The following is a 27,055-nucleotide window of genomic DNA, read 5'->3' on the forward strand; positions in this document are numbered from 1 at the left end:
GGGCGTTATATACTTGATATCAAGACCTGTGATAGGCCACATAAAAGCACGTCAACTCCCAGGCCATGACGCAAAAGCCCCTCCGCCAGGTATCACAAATCAGGAATATTTACTTCAGACCTACTATCGATTCCAAAGTTGCCATGATAGCTCTCTTCCTTTTATGTGATAACGATGTTCCGATTGCGGAATACCCAATGGCATAACGACTCCGCACGAACGACAAGAGCTGTTAACTATCTATGCTTTTTGGGGAAACGTAAGAGCATGGTTATCAGTGATGGCGATTGATGTTTGATCTATGGCGCCATAATGGATGTCTTTGAGCAAGTTGGTTCTTGGATAAAGACTGAAAAGAAGCAAGTACCAAGTGAAGGATTGTGTTCATCATCACCAGAATATCACTCCTTGGTGGCAATCATGGCAACCAAAATGGGGTATGGCGAAACAACAAGCTCGCGACCCGAGTCCCAGGAGGAGATTGATAGTCCATGGAATGTCCCCAGGCTGTCAGACCGCTCTGCCGATGAGAGCTATAAGCTGTTCTCCAAGGTCCAGGTGGCCGATCCAACGCCAGAAGAAGCTCGACGAATCCGCAATAAGCTGCTTTGGAGGATTTTGCCTTTTCTCTGCGTCGGATACCATCTGATGTACGTCGATAAACAAACTGTACGTTGAGTGATTCGCAATCTTTTCAATTCCAATGCAGCTAACAAGTGACATGCTTGCATACAGCTCGGAAGTTCGGCAATCCTTGGAATCTTGGAAGATGCAAACCTGAATGCCAATCAATACAATTGGCTTTCATCCATCTTCTACTTCGGTTACATGGCGGCAGAGTGGCCGCAGAACTGGGCCCTCCAACGGTTTCCTGTTGGGAAATGGCTGGCTGGAAATCTCATTGTCTGGTTTGTAGATCCAGATTCACTTTATCGAGAGGTCATTGCCGCTGGCAAAAACCCGATTGGCTAATCTTTCACCGATATTCTCAGGGGTGGTATTACGCTGCTGCACATACCATGCAATGATTTTGCATCTTTGTTCGTCGTCCGGTTTCTTCTCGGACTCAGCGAAGCCTGCATAGTGCCGGCGTTCTTGCTGTCCATGTCCATGTTCTTCACCTATCAAGAACAAGCCGTCATGATGTCTGTCATGTGGTCTATCGGCAATTCCAGCCCCATTACATCTGGCTTCTTATCATACGGTGTCTTGTGGATCAAGACTGGGTCATTTCACCCGTGGAAGTGGCTTATGGGTAATGCTCGCCCTCAGGTCATTATATACACCCTAGCCGCTGACAGAGTTCATAGTCATCACTGGTGTCATTACTATCATCTTTGGTCTTTTAGTATTCTTGTACTATCCTGACAGCCCCCTCCATGCCAGCTTCTTGACTTACGAGGAACGGGCGCAAGCGATTCTGCGGATCAAGGGCAATCATTCCGGCATCGAACAGAAACAGTTCAAGAAGCACCAGTAAGGCAAAGGTCATTTTGTGTCCATACTTCCGTCATCTAACAGGCCAATGCAGGTTTATTGAAGCCATCAAAGACCCAAAAACATGGCTTTTTGCTTTACATGCTTGGTCCCAAGAGATGGGCAATGGCATCAACAACCAGACCTCCTTGATCATCAACTCGTTTGGCTTCACGGTCTTCCAGACCACGCTACTCAGTACTGTCAGCGGGGTCATAGCATTCTTTACACTCTCGGCAGCCGCCATCGCCTTACACTGGACCAGGGTAGGTCTTCAATACCCAGTATGTTCATTTACAGCTACCATCTAAGCAAGTTTCCAGAACGCTCGCGCGTGGATATCTCTAGTTGCTTATGTACCTGCAATCATATCCAGCATACTGCTGTTAGGTAAGTCCATCACCGATTTGCGTCCCATCAATCTTGGATGCCAGCTACGCGATGATCTTAACGCAACACTTTTTCTCTTTCAAGCACCAAGTATACTAATAGTCATGATATAGCGCTCCCCTGGTCGAATCGCTGGGGCCTAATTGCTGGCGTGTGGCTACGGTATACGACGGGCGTCCCATACGCCGTTGTCATGATATGGGCAGCAAATGCCTCCGCTGGACATACTAAGAAGACGACGGTCATTGCTCTCTACCATATTGGATACGGACTGGGAAACATTATATCTCCTCAGCTGTTCGAGCCACGCTGGAGACCTCGATACAAGCCAACCTGGATAATCCTGCTCATCGTACGTGTGGTGTCCAGCTGTGTTCTGAATCCGCTAATCGTCTGTAGGTCGCTGCCATCCTCCCATCCATCATCATCATTATTCTTCGCCTATATCTGCATCGCGAAAATAAGCGCCGCGACAAACTTGAAGCTGAAAGCCTCGTCGTTGACAATGGCATTATTGAAACCATGAATGAAGACGGGACCACAGTGACTCGTGTGGTTGATAATAACCAACTTGATCTGACAGACAGAGAGAATCTCAAGTTGTAAGTATACGTCGGGCTCTCTCATATGTTAGGTTAGGAGGCTAACTTGACTTGCCCAGCCGATACGTTTTGTAGCTATGCATACCCAATTTCTCAGCGTAGGTATGTTACCGGAGACATCATCGCGTTGATAGACTTCATAAACATGAATGTAACTCAGCTACATATTATTGAACCCGCTCCCCCCTTCACAGTACTCGGCTGCTGCTTTGCCCCATGAAAAAGCTGTGTTTTGTCCATTCAGCAAATGCTAGTGTGGTTGCCATCCAATAAACACTTTCGTCATTTTACCTAGGTAAGTATTCAATGGGAAGCGACGAGTTACCCAGCCACAAAAGACATGCCGGCCAGCGTTAAGCATGAAGTCTACAAAGCCACAATGCTAAAGAGGGTATCGTAACTCGAGGTCAGAATGATTTAGTTCCTGAAAGCTATCACATATCAACACAGTTTGTTCAAGGGCTAGTCATTACAATGATTGCATGCACAAGGGGATGATTCCTTCATCCATCTCGTATTCAGTTTGGGCCTAAGAAGGAGCAGAGAGTTTCTATATGCAGTATGCTTCAATGAATAACAGTGATGCTCAGGTTTCCTCCTCTAGGCTTTCTTCTTCTCCACAAAAGATTCCGCAGCCTTCTCAATGAAGTCGGCAGTCTCCTTCGGCTTGCTGAGCATTGGAGAATGACTCGACTTAATCTCCTCGACAACAATGTCTGCTCCTTGCTCTTTGGCACCATGTGCAATGGCCTTTTGAACCTCGACCGGGAAAGTGCTATCGTCCGTCGTGATCAAATACCGGGTTGGGACATCTTTCCAGCCGGCGTAGACTAACCCCTCTCCTTTGTCTGTGAGTGGCTTCAATGCCTGTGGCAAAAGTCGGCTTTGCCAGTATTTGCCTTCTTCTTCCGGGAGATCGTGGTAGAATAGCTCTCTCGTATCCACTAGAAGCGTGGCATATCCCGTCTCTGTATCAGCCTTCCAGAAAGGAGGCGGAGCACCGAGTCCCTCAAGGAAGCCGAGGTCTGTAAAGCAATAGCCAGTTGCCATCAGCGCAATGCCGATAACGCTTCCAGGTCGTTCACTCGTGGCATCAGTAAGCCCCTTGATAGCACTAGGACCAAGCATACCGCCATACGAGTGAACCACGACGACGACATCCCGGCCTTGGGTGGTCTCGGCGAGAACGGCCTTTCTGACTGCATCGATATCTTCGAACAGGCCCTTGGTCGGGTCATTCTGAGTCGAGGGAAGAGTGATACAGACTGACTTGTAGCCCCGAGGCTCCAACTCAGCAGTGACTTTGTTCCAAGTATCGGCACTGTGCCAAGCGCCGGGGACAAAGACGAGAGTGGGCTTGGGAGAAGACATGGTTGATGTCAAGATTGAGGTTGAAAGGTGTTTGATGTGTGCCTTGGGAAAGAGGAAAGAACAGATGAATGATCAATGGATTGGTTTTTGTTTCTGAAGGAGAACCATGACCTCCCTTTTATACGGGTACGATCCAGTGCCGGGAAAGACTCGTCTAATTTTGAGATCCGAGTCTTTTTCGTACCGTGATAATCCATCTACCAAACCACCTCCTATATTGGATCCAGTCCGTTTCATCGTCAAACATCTTACCTCAATCCAGATCATCATGTGTGCCATTCATTCCGCACTGACATCATGGCCAATTGTATTTCGATGCTTACCGTCTCACTTCACAGTATTCGGTGAACGTCAAGCCTCTTCTTACTGCAAAGCTTCATATATCACAATACATCACAGACTTGATACAAGGAGGGTGCTACGAGAGACAACATGCAGCAACATGAGACTTAACACATCGTCTGCAACAAATAGCTGGGTAATGACAGTGTGAAGGTACCTGAACCACCTAGGTTTACTGCACCGATTGCCAAACCACAGGGCCACAAGATCCAAGCGAAATGGGTGAGACGATTCAGTATAAGCAGGTTTCGAAACAGACAGCCTTGCTTCAAGGACCGTCGGCTTTTCTGAGGAAATCCGGTGCGAGACTATGTTTGCTGTTGTACCGTGTCGTTTATCGTATTGTGAGTTTGAGTTCGCACTTCGGACCTTCTAGCAAGGCCGTAGCGTCTTGAGTCATGCAAGTCAGCTGCCTAGGTAGTGAAGGATATTTCACCACTTTTCAGGACAGTCACTGACCAGGAAATGAGGACGGTTGCAATGCCTATTTCTCCCGAATCGTACCCTCCAAAGAAGCGTTATCATTATCACTTGGGATAGGGGCGACTGAAGTCTTCTGGCCGCGATGCAGCAAGGCTCGGATCCCAGCCAGTGCTCCGCCGTGACACCATCACGCCAATCGCTGCTCAGGATAAGTCCTGGATTAGCTCGTAAAAGTTTTCATTATCGCAGTCTCTTGCATGCGTCACTACGGAGATTGAAGATCTTTCCGTCCCGTCGTCATCCTAGAAGATCGCTTCGTTTGTAGAGGCGCATCGTGAAAGCAAATCCCTTAGACTTGCTTCATTGCGAGAGGTCTCATTCTTCCAGAGACAATACGTCCTTCGCGATTTTGCCCCCCCCGCAGAGGAGTTTATGCAGTTTCGTTTGGGTTCCAATTTTGTAGAGTGTTGCGTTGCCTTCTTAAATGCTTACGTTGAGAGAATTGCAAGAGGATAGCAACTCGATTGGACAACTGCCTCATCCGAAAGACCCAAGCCGTCCACAATTGCAGTCTTCTACAAGATTTCCGGTGCAAGCGCATCAATTGATGTTAGGGAAAAGCAAGAGACTTCTTTCCGTGTGAATTGACAAATGCTTCTGTCGTCTTTGGATGAACAACATTCATCGCGGGTGATGCATCTGGAAGTCTTCTAGGTCACCTGGCTTCAGCGTTCGCGGACTCAAGCATCAAAGGATGTACACAATTTAGGAAATAACCCTCGGGGAATCACGCTACTCCATGCGAAGGACTTCACTTGGGCTTGTTGGCATTATTTGATGAACTCAGTAATCATTTGGATGCGTATCTCGGCGTATTCATCCAGTTTCTCAGGGTCATGAAGGAATACAGGGTAATGAATCACCAGCTTCTCCAAAAGTGCAATGAAAACCGTGTCAGCTAACTATGGAACGTTGTCTGCTTGCGACTGACCTACCTCCGAGTCTAATGGAGACACATCTTGATAACAAAAAGAAGGATTTTAATGGTAGTATGAGGCAAGCAAATCGTGGGCGATCTTGTTCTCTATCGTCCTCTGGGTTGGCTAGGTGCGATATCTCATCTCGGGCTTCTTCAGCGAAAACAAACCATTTTTTTCGTCTCTTCAGACAAAAAGTCCAGACGGTCGATCGAGAAGCTGCCATGGATATCATTCATCGCAATATAAATGCTTTACGTGATGCACTATCAGCCGCTGCAAATTGTGTCGCTAAGTTCCCTCAAGGGGTCGAGGGTCGAGACTGTTATTTCACGCGTGAGCTTATGGTGTGGTTGACCAGTTGGTCATAGGCGGGAGATAGGTTCGTTTGCACCTCCAAACCTCGGCCGGACTGTATGAGCGAATTGTCATCTACAGCCGCTTGCGTATCACTTTTAAAAATGGTGATCTCAATGCAGTGATGTCGCTGAGCCTCCAGCCAACTGTAGTCATGCGACAGGGCGTCTCAATAATGCATTCCTTTCGCCCTAAACTTTCCCCAGAGTCTGTGGCCCTGTCGGGCTACCCGTGGTCCATTCGAACCACGATAAAGCTACAGTATACGTTCTAGCCCTATTTCTTGCGCCGATTCGGGCTATTGAGATATTGCGGGGAGATACAATCGATTGGCAACAGGCGCGCCGAGATACATGCCGAGCAATCGTCCGCGGCATCTGTTCACAACCTCATATTTTACCCAGATTTTCGGACATAGCCTGTTGATGACTTTTGCGGAGAAACCATCTCCACGCGATGCCCGACTCTCGGGGCGGCGGGGGTCCCGCGTCAAAAATGCCAGGGCTGGATGGTCGATACATCATCCATCGGATGAGGAAACCAAGTATGGGGTAAAATAGCCCTCGGGTAATATTCAGTCTCAGGTTTCTGACTGTACAATACAGGCGCTGTATCGCTTCGATTCTGGGCTCCCTGGCCCCGGGAATTTCGCCGCGACAGCGTCGAGCTCTGCCGAGGTGCCGATTGACGTTGATAATCGAGTATCAGCTGAGATGGACTTCGAGAGTGCAGACGAACGCGTATAAGTAGGCCTCTGGCGCCGTGAGGCTGGCAGCAACCCTCTATTCGGGCAGCAGACAAGCAAAAGGCGCAAAGCGTACAGTCTTCAACGCAGCACAATGGCGCCCAATGCTGCAGTTGTCATCTCCCTAGCAGCGGCGGTCCTGCTTCGCCCTGTGGCCGGTCAAACGCAATGCGGCGGCACCCTGTACACCCCCGGAACGCTCAACTTCACTCTGGAGTGCTACAATGCTTTCATGGACTGCGCCGCCCAGTTTGAGGCCAACGCAAGCCAGGTCGACTGTAACGACGGTAAGGGAAACCTGTTCATGCAACAACAGGCTAACTTGGGGGCTTCCCCGGGAAGCCAGAATAACGACGCCGTCATCGCCTTCCAGGACATACGCGATCTTTGCCTGCTCAGTGGCTCCACGACTGCAACTTGGGGATACAGCGACAACCAGTGGTATTGGGCGGCTGCCGAGGATGCCTGCTACACCAGCGATCCCGCCAGGACCGACGTGGTCAAGACTCAACCGGCCCCGTATTGCATCCAGAACCGCGACTCTTCGCTGCCTGAGTGCTACCCCCAGCCAGACGCCACTCCTCCTGGCGGTCCACTCAAGGTCATCAAGACGGCCAAAACGGGAAACGGTTTCACGTCCTCAGCCAGGGGCTGGAATACATATGGTGTTCAGGCGTTGGCAAACGGCTCTCAGGTCGTGCCGTCCTTTGCCGGGCAATCGGGCCTGTTCTACACCCAGAAATTTGTCGAGACTCAGTGTGGAGTCCTTGCCCGACCCGAGTTCAAGAAAGCTGGTTATGATCTCTGCAGTCTTGACTCGGGTTGGCAGGCTACGAGTGCTGTTGACCAGCATGGCCGAATTATCTACAACACCACTCGCTTCAACCTCCCCGAGCTTGCTTCATGGTTACACAAGAGGGATTTGAAGCTCGGCGTATACATTACTCCTGGAGTGCCATGCCTGGCTCATAACCAAACCATCCTCGGCACCAACATCAAGATCAAGGACGTCTTGAATGGTAATAACGATCAGGTCAACTGTGACTTCGACTTCGGTAAAGATGGCGTCCAGCAGTGGCACGATTCAGTCGTCGCACAATGGGCTTCTTGGGGCGTGGACATGCTCAAACTGGACTTCCTGACGCCTGGTTCGCCTTCCAATGGCGCAAATCTCGCGTGTGACAGTTCAGATGCTGCTCGAGCGTATGAAAAGGCAATCAAGAAGTCAGGCCGGAAGATTCGCCTCGACATTTCGTGGAAACTTTGCCGCAACGAAACTTGGCTGCCTATCTGGAGCGATCTTGCTGAGTCAATGCGCACCGATCAGGACCTCGACAACTATGGCACCAACACTTTGATGGCGTGGCAGGTCGGTCAGCGAGCGATTGAGAACTACAGACAGTATATCGGTTTGCAAGCCCAGAGAAATGTCCCTCTCACCATCTATCCTGACATGGATGCTCTTTTCACGGTAAACCCCGAACACCTCGCCGGTGTCAATGACACTATTCGATATACGGTTCAGAACCACTGGCTTGGAGCCGGGGCCAACCTCATCATTGGTGGCGATATGGAGCAGGTCGATGCCCTGGGCCTCAAGCTGACCACCAGCAAGCAGTCGATTGATGCGGCAGACTTTTTTGCAAAGTATCCCATGCAGCCCCGGAATCCCGGAACCGGAAGCAACGCCGCCAAGCAGCTCCAGGCCTGGATCGGTGGCCCTTCGGATGATCAAGAGGCTTATGTGCTCATTGTCAATTATGGGCCGGATCTAGGGAACGGAGGCTTTGCGACTCAGCTGTATGGGAAACAGAAATTGACAGTGTCTTTGAGGGATCTTGGAATTTCCGGGTCCGCTTGGACCTTTACCGACGTCTGGTCGGGCAAGTCTACCAGAGTGACGGGATCCTACTCTGCTTGGCTCACTGAGGGTGAATCGCAGCTTCTGCGTCTGAAAAGGACTCACTAGAGAAGGCATAGCTGTATCAAGTTCTCCAGTGCCTTGGAGAAAGTAATAAAATGGGTGATCAAGTACCATGGAGCAGCAGATACACAGTGAATGCTCCACCTCAAGTAAAGCAGCACAGCTATATAACCTGGTAGAGCTGGTTTTTCTCAGGTGCTCCAAATTATCATCTATAGCACATATCTGAACATCGGCCCATAGTTCTCAACAGCCACAACTTGATCGGCTTCTTCTCCTCTCCCTTCCGCCTCCGAAAGTCTCGCTCTCTGCTGTTCGATGGTTCCATACTTTTTATCCAGCTGCTTATTTTCCCAGACAAGCAAGGTGCGTAAGCCAATCACCAGCAGGGTCGTAAAGAACATGAAAGCAGCGCAAATCGACTGGCCTTTTACATAGAATGGCCCTTCGTCCGCTGGATAAAGCCGGGTGCCCAGCAAAGGACCGCACTGCCCGATGACATTGAGGAGGACGATCCCGGCTCCTCGCCGAGCGTCGCTCCCTTGGTTATCTGGAAACGCTTAGCAACTGCAAGCTATCGCGAATATGATGATTTCGCGTGATACTTACTCAGCACCCAGGGAAGAATGTTGGCAATGGAAGGGAAAATGCCTCCAGCTGCCATGAAAACGCCGAAATAGCGGACTCCAACAGACTTGGTTGTTGCCAAGATGACATAACCAACGCCGCCGATTATCGTCAGGAAGATGAGCATGAGCCCGCGCTGCTGAGTTCGATCGGCGATGTACGGCGTGACGAGAGTGACGAGAAAAGAGAGGAAGAATGGAGGGGCCGTCAAGCCCTGGGCAGTCACATCAGAGAAGCCCATCTCTGAAAGAATCGTCGGCAGAAACACTGGAAGAGAAGCGAAGCTGACGTTACAGCTGAAATACATGAGCTGCGAAAGAGAGGCGTGTTAGTGAAAACTGTTGTGGTGGGATTAGAAGATCGCCGTCTTACACCCGTGAACCAGGCTTTGATGTCAATCAGCCCTCTCCCAAAGTCCTTCCAGTCTACTCCGCCTATCCTACTTGAAGTGCCAGCTTGTCGAACGCTTCGCGCCATAGCTCCTCTCTTCTCGTCCTCATCCAAGAACTTGGCATTTGCCGGAGAATCCGGGAGATAGAAGAAGGCTACGGCTGCCATCACGATGGTTGGCAGTCCTTCCACGAGAAACAAGACTCTCCATTTTGGGATTGAAGGATGTCCTGAAGTAATGCCGTATGCAAGAGCTCCTGCGAAGGTGTTTGCCAGGGGTGCAGCGGAGAGGAAGACCCCGCATCTGAATCCTAATTCGTGGCGGAGATAGAAGAACGAGAGAAGGTATGGGATTCCTGGTCCATACGCTGCCTCGGCGGCTCCCATGACAAATCGGAGGGCCATTTCGCCTGCCCAGGATTGAGTGACCGCCTGCAGAGTGGACACGAGCCCCCTACAGCCAACATGATCAGCATCTCAGCCGCGGCAGCTTCGTATGAGTAATGTTCGTACCAAATGAAGACGACAAAGGTTGCCCAGATGTGAGGCGGCACAACCTTCCACATGATGCCGAGGAACTCGAACACAATGTACGGGATGTAGAATATCGTGAGTAGCCAGTCGTAGCGATCGCCAACGAGATTGAGGTCGTCGCTCATCCCAGCAATACGAGCGTTTCTGCAGAAATTTAGGCGATGTTCGCGATTCTTGTGACAGGATGTGTGCATACCCAATATTTGACCGATCAAGGAAAGCCAAAAGATCTGCCGAACGTGTCAACAGCCGCAAGTGAAAGTAGGATATAAGATAACACACATAGAGCCATCACCAGCGGAACGAGGTTCATATCCAGTTTTCGGACGACTCGCCGCTCGAGTTCGCGATCGATGAAGGGCTGCTGAACAGTGTTCTCATCGTGTAGGGGCAGCGGATCCTTTTCGATCTGACCGGTTTGCGCAGCCAGATCCGCCTCCGGTTGCTGCGCCGCGTCTTTGTTCGCCTTGAAGAACCTCATTGCGTCCGACGGTGTTTGACGTAGGCTATTGCGTCGCGAGAGATCCACGGAACCCCGGATTTTATGAGATTTGGTGATTTGCGGGGTTCGGTCTAAGACATGGACAGGGGAGCTCATCGAGCGTTCGTCATCTGTTCCTCGAAGTAGGGGCACTTCCGAGTCCGGAATGTGATTGCCGATCCCTGCGAGTTGCGCCGAATGATGATGTTTCCTGAGCGGTAAAACGGGGATATCGGCACTGGCAATCCGAGGAAGAGCAGTTCTGTGGATGTTCAGGCCCCCGTCATGCTTGAGTCAACCACAGCATCAAACTATTGAGGCATCCGCAGAGTGCAGATCCACCAGCAAGAAGCTGGGACCATGATATACCGCGGGGTATTATCTGGAAATGTGGTACGAAGTAGTGAGGTTAGGCGACGCAATGCGATGGTGTTCCCATCACTGATGCAACACTCCGCAGTATTAACAAATAGAGGTGCCAGAACCATTACCAGGGCAGCTATAGAGCAATGGGTACAAGGACGACTTGACGCAAGGATATGATTCGCCTTCAAAAGATCGTTCTACCATTGCAATGCCGTTCACAGTGATTTGAGTCTGATCAATAGCTTTTGCCCTGCTTGATCTTTGTCGAGTATTGCCAAGCTATATCGGTGTCTGTCAAACGTCCATAATGCCTCAGGAGAATAAAAGATATTGACAAAGGTAGTTGCATGCAAATTGCTCGAGACTCGCGAACCAGACGAAGCATGCACCCTATTCTACGATGATCAACAGGAGCAAACAAGGACCTGCCTGGCTGCCGAAAGTAGAAGTGCTTGACGATATAGGGCTGACATTTTTGCTGACTTGAGTCTTTAAGCGCACAACATTTGCATCTGCACAAGTTATGACGGCCCGCATGCTTGTTCCCTGACCGCTTACTCGTACAATGGCCTTAACGGATCATGTACCCGACCTTGCCGCTGCTGAGGTTTTTAAGGCCGTTCCTTTGCAACGCATCGCTGCAATTCTCGCAACTCGCAGAACCGGATGAGATATTGCAAATAGCAGAAGATGAATAGACGAAGTGATCAAGATATGCTTATCCCTGACATGGCCAGCACGATTAGGAAAGTCCAGTGCCAAAATGTAAGCTTATAATCTAGGGTTTATTCTTCCAGGAGATCAATCTCTAGTCCTCTGTGATAACACAATGATTGAGCTTCCATGGGCTTCTCTGTGAAATGTTCAAGGAGCTGAATGTGGTTCGGTCATGTATGAATGCGACTGGATCGTTATTCGGCATTGACTTCTATGGAGAGCCACGTCAAGGCCGCGCGAGTTTCTTTGCCTAAGCCAAAGCGTTTCACCTCATTGTCCTCTATGTAACTAAGTTGGTGCTCATATAGTTTCGTAGTTGAGCCAAGCGGCGATGAGTGACTCTTGGTTCATTTATAAGACGTTGGAGAATCACAGATCATTTCTTCTCCAATAATGCTCACATTCGAGTTCTGTCACAACGACAAAGAAAAGTGTTCACGACCGTTTGCTCGACGCACGGAACATGTAGGCCACGTAATGCCGTAAGCTTGCTTGACTCTTCATATTCTGTTCAATTCGTTTCTTACTTTGACATAGGCTGCGCCTCTTCAAATGTGGAAATTACGCTCTAGAATGAGTCTTCGAAAGAGGAAATGGCCGGCACATCCCCACTCCAAAGGCCCTCGAAGTTTTCGAACTTAAAAAAAGCAATTGCCCGCAAGACCATCTCTCTTCCACCATTGGCTTACGTTGGATTGCGCAAGGCATTTTTCAGCTTTTGCAATCTGTTCCAAGTCTCCCATTGCGCTCAGCTATACGAAAATACTAATATGGCTTCCTCAACACATACGAGTCCCCTACAATGGCCTCTCTACCACGACAACGACGTTCACTTTGTTTACGAGGCACCTTGGTGGTCGCGTGTGGTGTTGCTCGCCGACTTTGCCATACTTCTGCCCCTGTTCATCATTGTGTGTAATTGCCTCTTTCATCACGTTCCTCTTGACTTCCACGACGTGCTGCTAACGAGTCGGTGTAACAGTTCAACTACACTCTGCCTCGCCTCTATCCAGTCTTCGCCATTGTGCACGATGAGAAACGAGAAGGAAACGATCCCATCGACTCATACAATACGACCGATGAGCGAGAGCTGCGTCACAATTCCGTCGACAATCCCAGTCGAATCAATCTGTCGTCTCCATCCGCCATCTATCGACTGTTGGTAAACACAGATGGCTTTCTCGCCAACTTCCGTGGCCTTTCTTGCGCCCTCCTTCAGGGAACCGTGACTGCGTATCCGGTTGTCATGGTTGCTCGTTACTGGCGCTGGGGAGGCAGCTTTCTTGTACGACTTCCCCCTGCCCTGGCAATGGTTCAGTTCAGCACTCTATGGCTGCATCTTGTCATCACCAACCCCAAGGACCGATCATTCTGGAGACGCGTGCCACCCTTTGGACGCACTTTCGAGGCAACATGGAGATCCGTGGTCGTGCACTGGGCTTCCGTTGAAGTAACACGATGGCTGCCCTATTGGTTAGCTACTTCCATGAGCTTCAACTGGCCGCGATTTAACCTCCTCATGCCCGACAACATTTACGCTTTCAATATCGATATGGCAACTGGAGACATCGCATTGTACTTCAAATGCGCTCTGGTCATCTTAGTGGCCGTCACCGGCTCCATCTGTCTCGTTGTTCCCAGTCAAGTTGTCCTATTGCGCATCCAAGCGTCCCTTCTTCCAATCGAAGATGACACCATTATTCCCTTCGACAGGTCCTTTGACGGCAGAGTAGTGCCTTGTGCCATGGGCGGTCGAGGTTACGCCACGATGTCCGACGCTTTTCTTACTTTTACGTGGGCAAGCTGGAAAAACTTGCTTATTCTTTGCATCAAGATTATCCTCTTGTCGTTGTCATTGGTCGGTTTCGTTTCTTTCTTCTTAATTGCTCAATGGTCCATCATCGTTAAGCGGACCGTGGAGCCTAACGAGTACAATTATTGAGTTGTATACGCCGTCCGACTTCCCATTTCTCGACATCAGGTGTCTAGATCACGTTGATTATAGATGATCACGTTCGAAAAAAAAAAACACAATATCTCATTAAATTAGCATACCGTTGCTTACTCAGATTCATCTTGATGAAAGGGCTATAGATGGCTAAACTTGCTCAATGTAAACGATAGTCCATATTTTGCCAGAACTCAACGGTCTCAGAGAATGTATACTGGTATTCGGCTCTCGTACGCATCACCCTTGTCGATCTGAATATCCTTCTTATGGAAATTGTGCAGCTGCAGCCAGAATAGCATTCTGAAGACGAGGGTACACCATATCATGTTAATGTCTCGCTTCACGCTGGTTTCGGAGTCTGCCATCTCCGCACTTGTTTTCTGGCTGTACTGTGATCGCTGCTTGTAAACGGTCTGTATGACGTTGTTCCGTATTGATGCGCAGTATATCTGCGCCAGAAGATGATGCTTCACGTCAACAGATGCCGAATCGATGTCGCTTATGGTAATGGCGGACTTCGGACCCTTATTATCGGGTCTAGGATTAGCAAGTTCATCCGAGCTTGACTTCTCGTTCAGCATCCCCAGGACTTCTTGGATATGTACTCGAACAACTTGGAAGACGATTCCAATATCAACTCCATTCAAATATCGGTCACAGAGCTCGACACCAGCACGCAAGTGCGCGGTTCTGTTTGCGGGAGTTGTAGCGCTGATCTCGGTATTGATGGATCCATTGGGTGGCTTTTCGGTCTTCTCCATACTTTGATCGTACCAGTCCAGCAGTTGTGAAATTTGATCGGGTTCACCGGTGAGAGCATCCGGTGCTTCAGCAGCTTTAAGTAGACCGGCAATATTGCTGGTTAGGGTAGAAAGAGAGAAGGTATGGGGCTCCCAGTAATAGGGGGTGGGATTTGGGAGCATTCGAAAGGCTGTGTCTTTGATATGGAATATTTCACCAACCATCCCCAATAACTCAAAAGCAACTGTTGCCTGGTTAGTGCTGCACATCGCGAATTACACCATCAAGGTATACATGCCTGGGAAAAGATGGCTATGTCGGGAACTGTCGGGAGTTTTCCGAAAGTGATTGATCGTGTTGTTATCGCAGCCAAACTCTGCCAGCGTATCAGCAATCTCTGCGTAGCCGCCGAGTTGCAAAGTCGCATAATCCTTGCGGTCATCGACATCGACAAGTTTTTCCTGGTAGAGTATCGTGGGCACCAGTCCGAAGCACAACTTCTTGATGTCGTGAGTTGGGATCACACGGTCTTGGTGGAATACCGTTGGCCCCTGTTTTTGAAAAGTGAAGCCTATGCCTAGACTTTCGACATACGAGCCATAAAGGACGAAGCCGTTGCCCTGAGCTCGGTAGCGGTCGTTGTTCAGATCAAAGTTTTTCCAATGAATGCCAAGCATGGCAGCAATCTCGACCAGGTGCGAGATAGTTGTGGTGGCATACGGCTTGGTCAAGCCCTGAGGCATGCTATCCCAGACGCGTCTCTTCCTCTGCATGCATACAACCAAGGAATGAGGAGGTGATGGATCGAAAGGAGGATGATAGCCCAGCGATTCTTTCTGCCATGCGCGCGAGTCTTTCTCCATCTGATAGACGGTCATCAAGAGGTGGCACCACGACGCGTTCTCATTGTCTGCCGTGTGCACTGCCTGCTGTTTGTTCTTCTTCTGCTGCTCGTCAAACTCCTCAGTGCTCGAGGTATACCTGAGGTTTGTATGGCTGCCGTCAAGGCGAATGATCTTCCTGGCCTCGTCGCGAAAGTCTTCATCGTTGCCCAGCGGTCCTCTCGTGTTTTCCGGCGGTGCGACGAATATCACAGGCGTTTCGAACTGTACTTCAATGCGGAATTCTTTCCAGAGTAGCCGCCTGTGAGAGAACTGCGCCCACTTCCCTATGACAGCTTCGCTGCAAGAGGAGTATCCCGTCGCTGATGCGAAATATTGTTGGAGTGCTTGTAGGATGGCTATGACAAACGCTAGAATTGAAATGATCAGTGCTACAATAGCAAGAATCAACTCGGTGTAATCCGTGTCAGCCATGGTTTAACAGGACGATTTTGCGGCAAGTCTTCCGCCCTCTCCTGGTTCATCGGCTCATCGCCTCAACTCGAAGTCGAAGAGAGGATTAGAGACGAAAGAGTTGCCAAAGAGAACGAATACTGCGTGTTCCAATTCCTGCTGCATGCTTGACAGGGCCATAAGCTCAGCCTCATAAGCTCGGCCCCCAAGTCTCTCACGGCACTTCCTGGCCAATCGAGGGGTTAATCCTGCTGCAGGTATACCCACAGACACGTCAAATTTGTCACATTTCGTGTTACTGTGTGGTTGTCACCCCTCTACAATTGGCGGTTGACGCAAGGCTTGTTTAGCGGTGAGTGTCTACAAGCTCGGCGTCTTGCGTTCATATTTCATGGGGGCATCCGGATGACCAGTGGCTCCATTGCCCAATAGAAGCAGTCAGAAATAATGAACAAAATTGCAGATAATCGAGCCCCATGAGGATGTGGGTCAATTTGCAAGTTGAAGCCGCAGGGCAAAATTGTGAGGAGAATCTTGAGACGCAGAATCCTGCCTCACCCTGTAAGCAAGCATCAAGCGGAAGTACCACGTTCCTATACTCTAGCGCCCTTGATATACCAATTGAAGCTCTCATAGTCATGACGTAGCAATGTTGTCTATTGCCCTCATGCCTGATACAAGATGAAACCGGTGCATGGCGAGGCTCGGTGGCAATTGGTCGATCTATGTACTTTATCCTAGACCCATAAAGTTGGAGTTGTCCCGTCTTTGAAGCCAGCGAGAAAAGCTAGAGATGCAGGTGCTACTGCAATGCTACCTATTTGTAGTCGCTTTAGGTTAGTACGCATTCAGTAAACAGCTGAAGTTCGCGTCTGTTAACGAGCAACAGCCTTGTTGCTTTGTTTACTCAACGGTAGCTGCTGAGACAATACCTGGTTAGTGCTGATGTTTGAATGTCATAGCAGCTTCATAGGCTAAATGACCATTACGAGGATCTGATAGGATACAATCTCGAGGTTGCTGCGACCTGCGAGTAGCAAATTCGTGTAGGTAACTAACACAACGGAGAAGCTCGTTGGCAACTGAATTCAACACTTCACATCCCTTCAATCGTCTTTTACAAACCTATGCCAACATCGTGCGCCTTACGGCTGTTGTAGGCCATCGTCGGCTCGAATATAAGGCCACCTTCATTGTCTGTCTGCTTCTAGTGCAACATTCTTGGAATTCCTCGCCCCAATGAGCGCATCGAGGTATTTTGAGGTCACATCTTCCATGGTCGACCCACCAATCGTCTTACCAATAATTTGGCCGATAAGTTCGGCCTGTGTGACAATTCCAAGACGAACTGCATCGTGCATGAGATCGAAAAGATCATGCTGGCTGACACCTCGTCGAATCCTCGCTGTTTTTGAGTCAGTACAGTTTCCTGACAAGATTGCAGAGTTTGAACAAGACTTACACTTCATTGCGGAATCTCTGCCTTTGCGGATCTTGATGACATATTTCCTGAGAAGAGATGCATTGTATTCAGTCTTGACTCCGACTTCATGTCCTAGGCTTGTGATTGTGTAGTCGAGACCTCCCTTGACTCGCTGGAAGTCGAAGTATTTCCTCAGTATTGGGCCTTCAGAGGTGAGCCTTTGTGAACTTTGGACAGTTACTCGTACCTAGGGATAAGTCAACGTACCCTTTTTGTCAGCCTCCGCTGCTTTGACATCCTTTTCATTCAGGAGCTTCAACTCCAGTGCTTCCGCTGTCACATGTGCACTGTCCATCATTTTCTGTATAATATCGTCGTCCTCTGTAATGAGAGTCAGTCAACACATGCATCCCTAGGACATCGTGAGAGAAGACTTACTATAGATTATGATGCCCTTCTCGAAGCGAGACTCGCCCGAATAGCAGATGAGGAAAAACACATCCACGAAGCCAACAAGTCGGATTTTTCCATTCCATCTCTTGCCGTCTATCAGCACGTCCCATGGGTGGATGTCACTGCCAGACGGTTTGTCAGGGCTTTCCTCGACGGACATGAGTAATAGATACTCACTAGTCGCACTCTACACTTTTCTGCTTCACTGACCTACCAAAGGTCATCAACATTCTGTGATACGATGCCATTGATCAAGCACGTAAAAGTCTCCAGGTGTGAGTGCAATAGCAATTCGGCGTTGATCAACAATGTCATAGGCCTTCGTGGACCTTTTGTAGAGGTCTTGTCAGAGGTTAGAAAATGAAAGGGGTATGAGCCACACACAGAGAGACAGAGAGATAAAGAGGGAGGGACAGAGTCCTGATACTAAGCTGCTCGTTTCCACTCTCTCATAATGAGCTGTACATAGAACACGGGGATAGAGAATTGGGACGCCATCCGTTCAGCTGATCCTTCCCACGACCCACTGTCAATCCTGCATCTGTAGGTCTTCCAAGTGCCCAATGAAGCAGGCCTACTGATGCAGGCTAATTGCAAGTTGAATCGGCTACCAATGAAAGCTGCCGACGGCAGGCATCTACAGCAAAAAGTCACCAGCTGAAAACGACACAGGAAGTCGACGTGGCGCCCAACGATAGGCCTGTGGCTTCTTTGCTCACCGAAGAAGAGGCTTCTGCGTTTTTTTTTCGAGCTGCGGGCTAATCACAAGCGATGGGCTAGCCTCGAGGCGTATGCAGCTCCGTCACAATACGTAATTAGCGTGGCTGCCTCAGAGCATACGTTCAATTGTTGGGAGTGTTGATAGAGCTATAAGTGGTCCGATTCATGAAGGTGATATGAGAGGGTAATCACGAAGTACTCGTCCAACTTGGCTGCCACGACATTGAGACACCATTTGATCAGAATGGCCATGACCAACATATCGGACAAAATCGCGAGGGTCGCTGATCTGAGCAATTACACTGATATCACACCTGACAAGATCAAGAAGGTCTTTGAAGAGATCGGCAGCAGCCCTGAGAAGCTTCGTGCAGCCTTGAACCTGTGGTTTGTCCCAGACTTCAAGCCAACCTTTACACAAGATGCGAAAAATGTTGTCAACACACTTCAAGACATTGAATATCTCGAATTGCCAGATACGGAGCGTCCTCAAAGGCCTTTGCGCATGATCGATATTGATACAGGCAACATTGTCGACGCCTGGAACATATCATACCTTGACTCATATTGCATACTTTCTCATCGCTGGAAAGGAGATGAGATTACTCTGGCACATTTCATGCGTGCCAGGAAGAAGCATTTGAAGCGGTCGAGGCCCAAAGCCGGCACCTCTGGAGCGGCCGGTCCCAGCGTCGAGAATTCCACGGCTCCAAGCGATGATGTCTCTCTGGTGCTTGAGCAGTGTACTCTTGATCTACTGGAGCAGGAGGAGATACTTCAAACGATCCTGGAAGGAGAGGTAGAGGCTTTGAGCGTGGAAGAACTCATCAGGAGAAGAGTTGAAGGCAATGAAATGAAGTGGAAGATGAATTCGGCTCGGCAAGCACGGCAATCGAAGAAGACGATGGTTGATCTCTGTGAGATCGAAAAGAAGATGTTTGACAAGATCATCGACCGCGTCGGAAAAGCTACTGGCATCGGTGGAGAATGCAAGCCATATGTCGCAGAGACTATTCCCACAGCACAGCCAGAGGTTTCGGACTACCATGCCACCACTTCCTCCGTCGTGAGAGACGCAATCCAAGCCTATGATGAGGCAGAAAAGACTCATGAGGAATTGCTCAAGGCCCGAGAGCATGTTGAAAGTCGCTCTCAGGTTTTCCAGAGGAGGAATCGGCTCGGTGACGAAGTGGACGAGCTAATCCGTCGGCTGCAGCGGTGGAAGTCGGCCGTCAAGTTGCATAACTCGATAAAGGAAGCCCGCAGGATATTCCAGACAAGTTATTTCCAGACTCACGGAGCGCGCTATATCTGGTCCGACACATGCTGCATTGACAAGATGAACTATGGCGAATTGTCCACTTCTCTGTCTCTTATGGGCGATTGGTACTCGAATGCCGAGTTCTGCCTTGTACATTTGGACAAAGATTGTCGAGAAACTGACGCCATCGACGATTGGGTCAAGTTTCATGGAGGAGAGAAGAAGGCTGAGGGCAAGATGGACAAAGTGCCCGCTCCGGCTCCAACGCCGAACATCAGAAGCTTCAAGGAAATCCCATCCTCCATTGAATGGGCAACTCGCGCGTGGACTCTACAAGAGCTGGTCATGAGCAAAATGACCTATTTTACCAACTCGGAGTGGCAACCTCTCAGTCGTCCGATAGACACTCTGGGGAAGATATATCCCCTGATTCCGTTTATCGCTCTTTACACTGGTGGCCCAGATGATGCCAAAGTTTCCAAATGGGACGCCGAAGACTTCGCTGCTTTCGATTCCTACCTACGGAAGGACGACAAAGACTTTTTCGAGATCAACACTTCCAACGACAATTGGGACGCAGATGATCGAAAGAAAGCTGAGTCCGTGACGAAGTCGTTACAGCTTGTTGCTATACTCAATGCTTTGGGTTTCAGCTTTCCTGCCAATATGACAGTTGAAACAGCCACGTCTGAAATATCACGAGCGGTCTATCTGGCGTCATCAGATCTCGTCGAAAGCAAGCCCCACGCATGGGACGACAAAAGAATGGATCTGATGGCGGAGCTTAAGGCGTTGTTGGGTGAAGACAGCGGTGAAGAAATCATCAATTTTCTCATCGCTTATCTTGCGACAAAGGTGGGAAGTGCTATCATAGAGGATAGACGCTCTATCGCCAGGTTTGGCCACGTCCAGCAGCTCAAAACGTGGGAAAAGGGAGTCTCCCGCAGTGGATTCCCTGCCCACCTCGTTCTACAGCTGTCTGGCAGCCGGAATGCAACTGTGGCAGTTGATCACGTCTATTCTCTCATGGGTATTCTGGGCGTTCGGTTCCCGTCATTCCATGCCGAGGGCTACGCAAAGGCCCTTTCTCGACTCTTGGACGAGGTCATCGTCACCTACAACGATGTTTCTGTGTTTAACTGGGCTGGCGCAGAAATGGGGAGCCCTGTTCGTGGCCGGTCCATGTATCCCGCTTCCCACAAGGCATATGGCAAGGGCGAAGATCGCGGTCGGCGCTACAATATGATGATTTCCGCAAAAGTGAGGCAGCAGCGAAGGGAGACCATGACTACTTATCACGGCATCATCCACCTGCTTCGAGAGGCGATTGACTGTGTCAAGGATAAGAAACGAGGGACCATACCGTTGCATTGGGTGCGAGAAATTGCGTCTTTCATTGACAACTCAACCTTCGAGCATCTCAAACCACAGCTGGAGAGTATTGGCAAGGTCCTTCTTTACATCAAGAGGTACTGCGACCAGCTAAAGGCATTGCCTCTCGGCAAAGATACTGCTCAGAATGATTCGAAGAGCGCTCAACGCACAGACGAGAAGTCTTCATGGTCAATCAACTTGTCCCCATCGCTTCCAAGTCTTGGGCCATCATCGAAGAAAGTCGCGTCAAAGCTTCCCGGCTTTGGTATGGGGAAAGACATCAAGTCATCATTTGGCAAGTTCTCGTCCAAGTCCTCAGAGAAAGCCGCAGCCGAAGAATCAGCGCCGCCCTCCACCGCCGTACCAGCATCTCCGCCTGAGCCTGAATGGAAACTACTTGATTCGGACGTGATGGGATATTTGAGGATCATCCATCAGTCCGACAGAAAGCAAGTCGAGAAAGAGTGTTTGCTGCCACAACAAGTGAAAGACATCGCCTTCAAGATGATTGAGCCTGAAGGGGTGGCGGCACAAACAAACGCCAATGAAGAGAGCCCGACAGAGAGCATGACGTGTCCGAATCCGATCATCGTCAACAGCTCTGGAATCGAAGGCATTTTCGACATACAGCGAATTGTCGTGACGATGATTGACCGAGAGAAGCTGGTGAGACAAGTGGCAAAGGCAACCAGCCCGAAGCAGAAAATTTCTGGATGGTGCACTATCAGCACCGGGTTTGCGAATGTCGCTGTCCATTTTGCATGTGAACAACGTATCCTGAAGACACAGCTCGATGTGGAAAAGGCGACCGAAGACACTGTGATTAAAGAAGATGCCAGAGCGAAGAGGTTGTATAACAATCTCGAGCTTCAAAATATTGGTCAAATGGTGGAAGAGAGGAAGAACTTGATGTCGAAGAATACCATCGACGGCGGCACTCACGACAACCAAGCAAAAGAGAAGGACTCAACGGACTACGCTCGCGCCACAAAGGAAGAGAAAGCGATTGTCAGGATGCTCGACTATATCCAAGAGCCTCAGCTCCAGCTTGTTGCAGGGGAGTGGGTACTTGCGCGATTCTCTGGAGTTGCAGGCGCCAAATGGTTTCTCTGCTTTCTCGAACTGGGCTCGACGCATCAGTTTTATGGCCAACGCATAGCTTCCACCGAAGTCGACTTTAGCAACTCTGCGGTTGAACCAGGACTCATGAGCGCATGGCACATATACATGGATCGGAAGAAGAGAAAGATGTGCAAAATCTTGGACACGTACATCAAAAGCTCCGAGAAAGCAATGCAAGGCGAAGAGAAGCTTTCCAAGGTCGCGAACCTCGCAAATGACAGCTACGACAGGATTTCCGACGCGGGAGTTCAGAGAATTGAGTCGGCCAGGAGTTTCTCTTCCATGTCGCCTCTCACAATGAAGTTCCCCTTCTCGACCAGCAACGGGTCAACCAGTGATGTGAAGGGCACGGACTCCGAGAGTGATTCTGGAGACGATAATTTCCTCGATGACCTTCTCGATCATGCCAAGGAAGCGGCGGTGTCACTTGGTCATTACACTGTGCTGGCTGCATACGAGAAATTCTTTGAGATGAGGGCTCAGCATCTGGACAAGTATCTTGCAGTTTCGGTTCTCAAAAAGACGCCCAAGATCCTCCAGAGCGCTGTGGAGAATTTGGACGAGAACAAAGGATTCCTTCCAGCCATGTTCCATTCCGGGAAGAGGATACACATGTTCTAAGGGTCTTGGGACGTGGATGAGAAATACTAGGCCTGGAATCAGCCAATGCAAATGATGTACTAGAATCCTAAAACAGCATCGGTGTGAAGTCAATGTCAATGCAGAAAGGCGTGACGTATGCTCTCATAGTGGCACCTATCAACTGGCTGCCAGCTGTCTGCTCACTATGTCAATGTCCAGCTTGAAGAGTCCACGAATCCTGCCAGCCACGCCGACTCACCAATGAGATTGTCAGCACCGCCCAAGTCTCATGTCGTATACGATCAAAATGCAACGTGCCCTTCGTCGTACCAAGACCCATTTTCACTTCACACCCTCCCCAAAGCCTTGAAGATCCGCGGAGTGGTATCTTCGTCAAGGAGGGCTATATAACGGCCTAGGCAACTCGTTCAACAGGTGCAGTTCAATGGAGAGCTACGTTCTCTGCTTACCTGCAGCCAGCCACCTCGTCCTTATCCGATTCAAGAACTCCCGGAGTGTCTTCAGCGTCTGAACATTCTTTTCGAAAATGAGCTGGTCCCTCAGTCGAACTGTCACAATACTTGCGGCCTTGTAGACCAAGAAATTGATAAAGGGAGGGATCTTGTCCAAGTCGTTCTCATCAGCAATGAGTGGCTGGATCATGTCGTGTATATCTTCAATCACGGTAGTCATCGGGAGAGCTGCTGCCACCCATTCCTCCTTGATGATGTAGTTTAATGCCCTTGCTTTATCGCATATGCCATGGATGAGGAGAAGGCCGCTGACGAAATGTTAACCTCCCATTCGGTCTAGGAGCTTGAACACTGCTCACATGTTGCAGATATGGAGACCACTAGAGTGTATTCTGGACTCATTTGGTACTTCATCCAGTATCACTGTCCTCAAGGATGACAGCGTGCTCACCAGAAGGGCTCCCTCTTCAAGATTGAACGATATTCGGGGCGTGGGTTCGTAGAAAGCCAAATGGACTTTATCTAAAAGGTCCGTTGCCTCGTAGAGCCTAAGGAACTGTCGTTGAGGAGAAAGAGGGGCGGACATAAGAACTGGGCAAACAGCGAACGGAAGCTCAGAGTAGGGTAGATCGGGGTCCTTGTTGTAAATACGCCTTGTGACCGGAGGAGTTTCACCGCACTCAGCAGCAATATATCTGATCCAATGGTAAACAAAAATAGCCAAATTCGCATGCCTTTGTCTCCCGAAGGCGCGGGGTTGACTGCAGCATCTTGATGATCACCCACCTGTCTAAGACCTTGATCGCTGCCCACGTAGTTAACTCTTCTACTCTCTCTTCCTCTGTGCGCGGCTTGTACGCGGGGGCTTCCAGGTCCCTGCCTTGCTTCAGTGTCTCTGCCGCTCTCACTACTGCGCCTATTGATATATAAGCTGCTGGGTAGAAGCCATGAGAGACTTCAAAGGCTGCGATGATTAGCCTGGCTTGTACAACTTCAATCGAATTGATGCCGAGCCCTTCGACCAACGCAATCCAGCTCTTAGCAGAGAGATAAAGGGCCATGAGTCCAGAAGCGCTACCGTCACCACAAGTATTGGATTTCGGAGCAGTCTGAAAGAGCACAATGCTGAGACACAGCAAGGTGAAGTCGAGAGTCTGATCATCCCAACCGTCAGGCAATTGGTCACTCAGCCTTGGTTCCGCAATGATAGGAAACCACGGCTTGATAGTGCGCACATAGGCCACCTCCACATCACTGGGCTTGATCCCAGACAGCCGTTCCACCATTGCTGCTCTGATATGGTCCGAAGACGGACCATCATCGAGGGCGCTAATCGGCTTGATACCCGCAGAGGCAGATGAAGACGTAAGAGTGATAGTCTCGTACTGGCAATCTTCTTTTCGGCTATACGGGACAGATATCGTCAATAGATGGATCGGAGAGAGAGAATCTTTTCCGGACGGACCGTGTACAAAGGAGACACTTGGGGAGCATTCGGTCACATTTCCGCTTTGACCGACGGCACCGAAGACAAGCCTTCCTGGAATATGCGGGCTTCTGCCGTGTGTCTGTTGATCGCATCGTCGAGAATTTCGCAGCAATGAAAAATGAATCGAGTGAACCTGTAATTCTCCGTGCGCAGGTGAGCCGCAATTCGAGAGTGAACGGTTCAATAAGCTTCAGCGGAAGATGCGGACGCGAAGAAATAGCTATGTGGATATTAGTCATGGGGGAGTGCGGGCAAATGCCGATATATGCGGATATTTGCCGCAGTATTCATCGGACCTGAATCGAAATGTGCTGGGCGAGGAGCGCAATTGGGTTTACGGAGCATCATTATCCTTCACAATGATTCAGGATGCAAAGGAGAATTGGCGTCCACCTATATAGCGGTGGAGAGAGCTGAAGAAAAAGTATTTAAAGTTCACCCTACGTCGCCAGATCTTAGGGACTCTTTCCAACCATCACTGCCTCTCACTACACCATACATCTCAATCTCAACACAAAAACCCAGTCGTCTCTATGGCTGTTATCAAGAACGTCACTATTGCTGGTGTGAGTAGCCAGAAACTAGTTCTCGCCCATCAATCGTGTACGCTGATGCTAACTGTATAGGCTTCCGGCAACATTGGACCACATGTCCTGAAGGCGCTGCTCGAAGTCAACTTCAACGTTACCGTCCTTACTCGCTCTCAGGCATCCGATGGTTACGGGGCTAGAGTGAAGGTCGTTGAGGTTGACTTCAACTCCGTCAGTTCTCTGACTGCAGCTCTGAAGAACCAGGATGCTGTGATTTCGACTATTGGGAAGTCGGGGCTGGAAAAGCAGACACTTCTCATTGATGCAGCCGCAGCTGCCGGGGTCTATCGGTTCATTCCTTCAGAGTTTGGCTCATGCACTACCAGTCCGAAGGTTGCGGACCTTCCATTCTACTCTACCTTGGCAACTGTTCGCAATTATCTCATCCAGAAAGCAGCTGCAAGCGCCCTGACATATTCCATTATTGCACCAGGCTGCTTCACGGAGTACCTGTTAGCATTTCCTGCCGCCATTAACTTCAAGAATCACTCAGTCGCCTTTATCGATGGAGGCAATACTCGGGTCAGTGTCACATCCTTGGCAACTTTTGCGCGGGCGGTTGCTGCTGTGTTTCACCACCCCGACAAGACTAAGAATCGCGTCGTCTATGTTTCTGAGGCGATTCTAGATCAGAAGCAGTTGCTAGACGTTGCAAAGAAAGTCAAGCCAGAGATCCAATGGACGACCAGCGACATCAAGTCAGCCGACATCTTGAAAGCTGGCCTTGATGCAATAGCCTCTGGGGGCGACAGCTTGCAGGCCTATGGGAATGTATTGGTGGGCACTGTCTTCGGTGAAGAATATGGCAGCGCATACGACGACAACGACAACTCACTACTTGGCGTTGAACCCCTCACGGAAGAGAGGCTCAAGGCTCTGGTCGCTGATCGTCTTGACTAGACAATTCGATCGGACACTCCGAACGACACTATTGAGGATGGCCATTTGATAGCTTTTGATATTGAGTTGGAACCAATAAAATAGCAATTTGTACTCTATACACAGCCATGGTATCTATTCCTCCAACTAGAAAACGGTTCGACTGCTTCCTTCATTATAGCTCTATGACGTTAATCGACACACAAAAAGGCGTTGCTTCGATCCCTGCCAATGGAGATGCAGATGTCGTCTGGCCATGGCGGTAAAGAGAGTTTTTCTCCTGACACGTACATATCTCTGTTGAATGGGATGGAACCAAGCAGAAACCAGGGTCAAAATTCTTCGCTCGCGAGCTCTTCAACTAGCATCGATCAATAATTATATCAGACTTACACTCGGGACAATGATTTCTTTATATTGGCGCTAAACTTTGTATGTGAGGAATGGTGATCTCGCGGGCTTGCAATTATTCACCCATCCCTGCCAGAGTTCGTTGATGTTGTTCAAAAATGAGTCAAATGCCGATTGGTTATATTCTTCTTGGCTTTCAACATTGATTGCTTTTCATGCTCTGCTGCTGCTGCCCATAAAGCCACAGGAGCATGACCCCCATTTACTGGCACAGTCCTCATCCTTTCCACATGATCGGGACATCTGGGATAAAAGAAATTAAGGGTGCACCCCTGTAGACTAGGTACATATAGAGCCCAAATGAGCGAACGGTGTACATATAACCGCTGTCCCTCATGTGTGGGAGGCGACAGGGCGAATACCATCAGGAAATCCGCCTCCGGTCATGACTGCTCTCGGGTAGCTAATACGCCCGGGGTAGTATGCCAAGGAATGGCACGATAAGGCCAAAAGGTTGTGAGATAAAATTGCCGCGGTCACTTGGCATGAGCATGGAAACATCGTATTACTCGGGAAAGGGTAGCATAAGCTACATCCGGGCAAAATAAATTCGACTTTCGCTCCAAGGC

At 49.6% G+C, this 27,055-nt stretch overlaps 10 protein-coding genes across 10 annotated transcripts; 5 read left to right on the plus strand and 5 right to left on the minus strand.

Annotated features, from left to right (window-relative positions):
* Positions 1 to 420: 420 nt before the first annotated feature.
* CCMA1212_008327 (uncharacterized protein) lies at positions 421 to 2,472 on the plus strand (the record flags this gene model as incomplete). Its single annotated transcript, XM_073705464.1, has 8 exons — positions 421 to 669; positions 736 to 908; positions 993 to 1,255; positions 1,311 to 1,476; positions 1,532 to 1,742; positions 1,800 to 1,866; positions 1,980 to 2,218; positions 2,266 to 2,472. The coding sequence occupies 8 exons, from the start codon at positions 421 to 423 to the stop codon at positions 2,470 to 2,472; spliced, it is 1,575 nt and encodes a 524-aa protein (XP_073556308.1).
* Positions 2,473 to 3,068: 596 nt separating this feature from the next.
* Positions 3,069 to 3,839, minus strand: CCMA1212_008328 (uncharacterized protein; the record flags this gene model as incomplete). Its single annotated transcript, XM_073705465.1, has 1 exon — positions 3,069 to 3,839. One exon carries the CDS (start codon positions 3,837 to 3,839, stop codon positions 3,069 to 3,071), a length of 771 nt encoding a protein of 256 aa, XP_073556301.1.
* Positions 3,840 to 6,777: 2,938 nt separating this feature from the next.
* CCMA1212_008329 (Alpha-galactosidase 3) lies at positions 6,778 to 8,652 on the plus strand (the record flags this gene model as incomplete). Its single annotated transcript, XM_073705466.1, has 1 exon — positions 6,778 to 8,652. The coding sequence occupies one exon, from the start codon at positions 6,778 to 6,780 to the stop codon at positions 8,650 to 8,652; it is 1,875 nt and encodes a 624-aa protein (XP_073556300.1).
* A 167-nt stretch (positions 8,653 to 8,819) lies between these two features.
* CCMA1212_008330 (High-affinity nicotinic acid transporter) lies at positions 8,820 to 10,639 on the minus strand (the record flags this gene model as incomplete). The annotated part of the gene is made up of 6 exons (XM_073705467.1): positions 8,820 to 9,157; positions 9,217 to 9,544; positions 9,607 to 10,078; positions 10,138 to 10,302; positions 10,355 to 10,388; positions 10,441 to 10,639. The coding sequence occupies 6 exons, from the start codon at positions 10,637 to 10,639 to the stop codon at positions 8,820 to 8,822; spliced, it is 1,536 nt and encodes a 511-aa protein (XP_073556126.1).
* Positions 10,640 to 12,492: 1,853 nt separating this feature from the next.
* On the plus strand, positions 12,493 to 13,664 carry CCMA1212_008331 (uncharacterized protein; the record flags this gene model as incomplete). The annotated part of the gene is made up of 2 exons (XM_073705468.1): positions 12,493 to 12,633; positions 12,705 to 13,664. 2 exons carry the CDS (start codon positions 12,493 to 12,495, stop codon positions 13,662 to 13,664), a joined length of 1,101 nt encoding a protein of 366 aa, XP_073556127.1.
* Positions 13,665 to 13,873: 209 nt separating this feature from the next.
* Positions 13,874 to 15,730, minus strand: CCMA1212_008332 (uncharacterized protein; the record flags this gene model as incomplete). The annotated part of the gene is made up of 2 exons (XM_073705469.1): positions 13,874 to 14,531; positions 14,694 to 15,730. The coding sequence occupies 2 exons, from the start codon at positions 15,728 to 15,730 to the stop codon at positions 13,874 to 13,876; spliced, it is 1,695 nt and encodes a 564-aa protein (XP_073556124.1).
* Positions 15,731 to 16,899: 1,169 nt separating this feature from the next.
* On the minus strand, positions 16,900 to 17,833 carry CCMA1212_008333 (uncharacterized protein; the record flags this gene model as incomplete). The annotated part of the gene is made up of 5 exons (XM_073705470.1): positions 16,900 to 17,114; positions 17,172 to 17,336; positions 17,400 to 17,513; positions 17,571 to 17,707; positions 17,763 to 17,833. 5 exons carry the CDS (start codon positions 17,831 to 17,833, stop codon positions 16,900 to 16,902), a joined length of 702 nt encoding a protein of 233 aa, XP_073556125.1.
* A 716-nt stretch (positions 17,834 to 18,549) lies between these two features.
* Positions 18,550 to 22,683, plus strand: CCMA1212_008334 (uncharacterized protein; the record flags this gene model as incomplete). Its single annotated transcript, XM_073705471.1, has 1 exon — positions 18,550 to 22,683. One exon carries the CDS (start codon positions 18,550 to 18,552, stop codon positions 22,681 to 22,683), a length of 4,134 nt encoding a protein of 1,377 aa, XP_073556122.1.
* Positions 22,684 to 22,991: 308 nt separating this feature from the next.
* Positions 22,992 to 24,698, minus strand: CCMA1212_008335 (uncharacterized protein; the record flags this gene model as incomplete). The annotated part of the gene is made up of 5 exons (XM_073705472.1): positions 22,992 to 23,059; positions 23,115 to 23,298; positions 23,569 to 23,812; positions 23,904 to 24,521; positions 24,583 to 24,698. 5 exons carry the CDS (start codon positions 24,696 to 24,698, stop codon positions 22,992 to 22,994), a joined length of 1,230 nt encoding a protein of 409 aa, XP_073556123.1.
* Positions 24,699 to 25,139: 441 nt separating this feature from the next.
* On the plus strand, positions 25,140 to 26,096 carry CCMA1212_008336 (uncharacterized protein; the record flags this gene model as incomplete). Its single annotated transcript, XM_073705473.1, has 2 exons — positions 25,140 to 25,172; positions 25,233 to 26,096. The coding sequence occupies 2 exons, from the start codon at positions 25,140 to 25,142 to the stop codon at positions 26,094 to 26,096; spliced, it is 897 nt and encodes a 298-aa protein (XP_073556120.1).
* Positions 26,097 to 27,055: the final 959 nt, after the last annotated feature.

This window comes from Trichoderma ghanense, assembly GCF_004382785.1.
Source record: "Trichoderma ghanense strain CCMA-1212 chromosome Unknown scaffold_11, whole genome shotgun sequence".
NCBI lineage: Eukaryota > Fungi > Ascomycota > Sordariomycetes > Hypocreales > Hypocreaceae > Trichoderma > Trichoderma ghanense.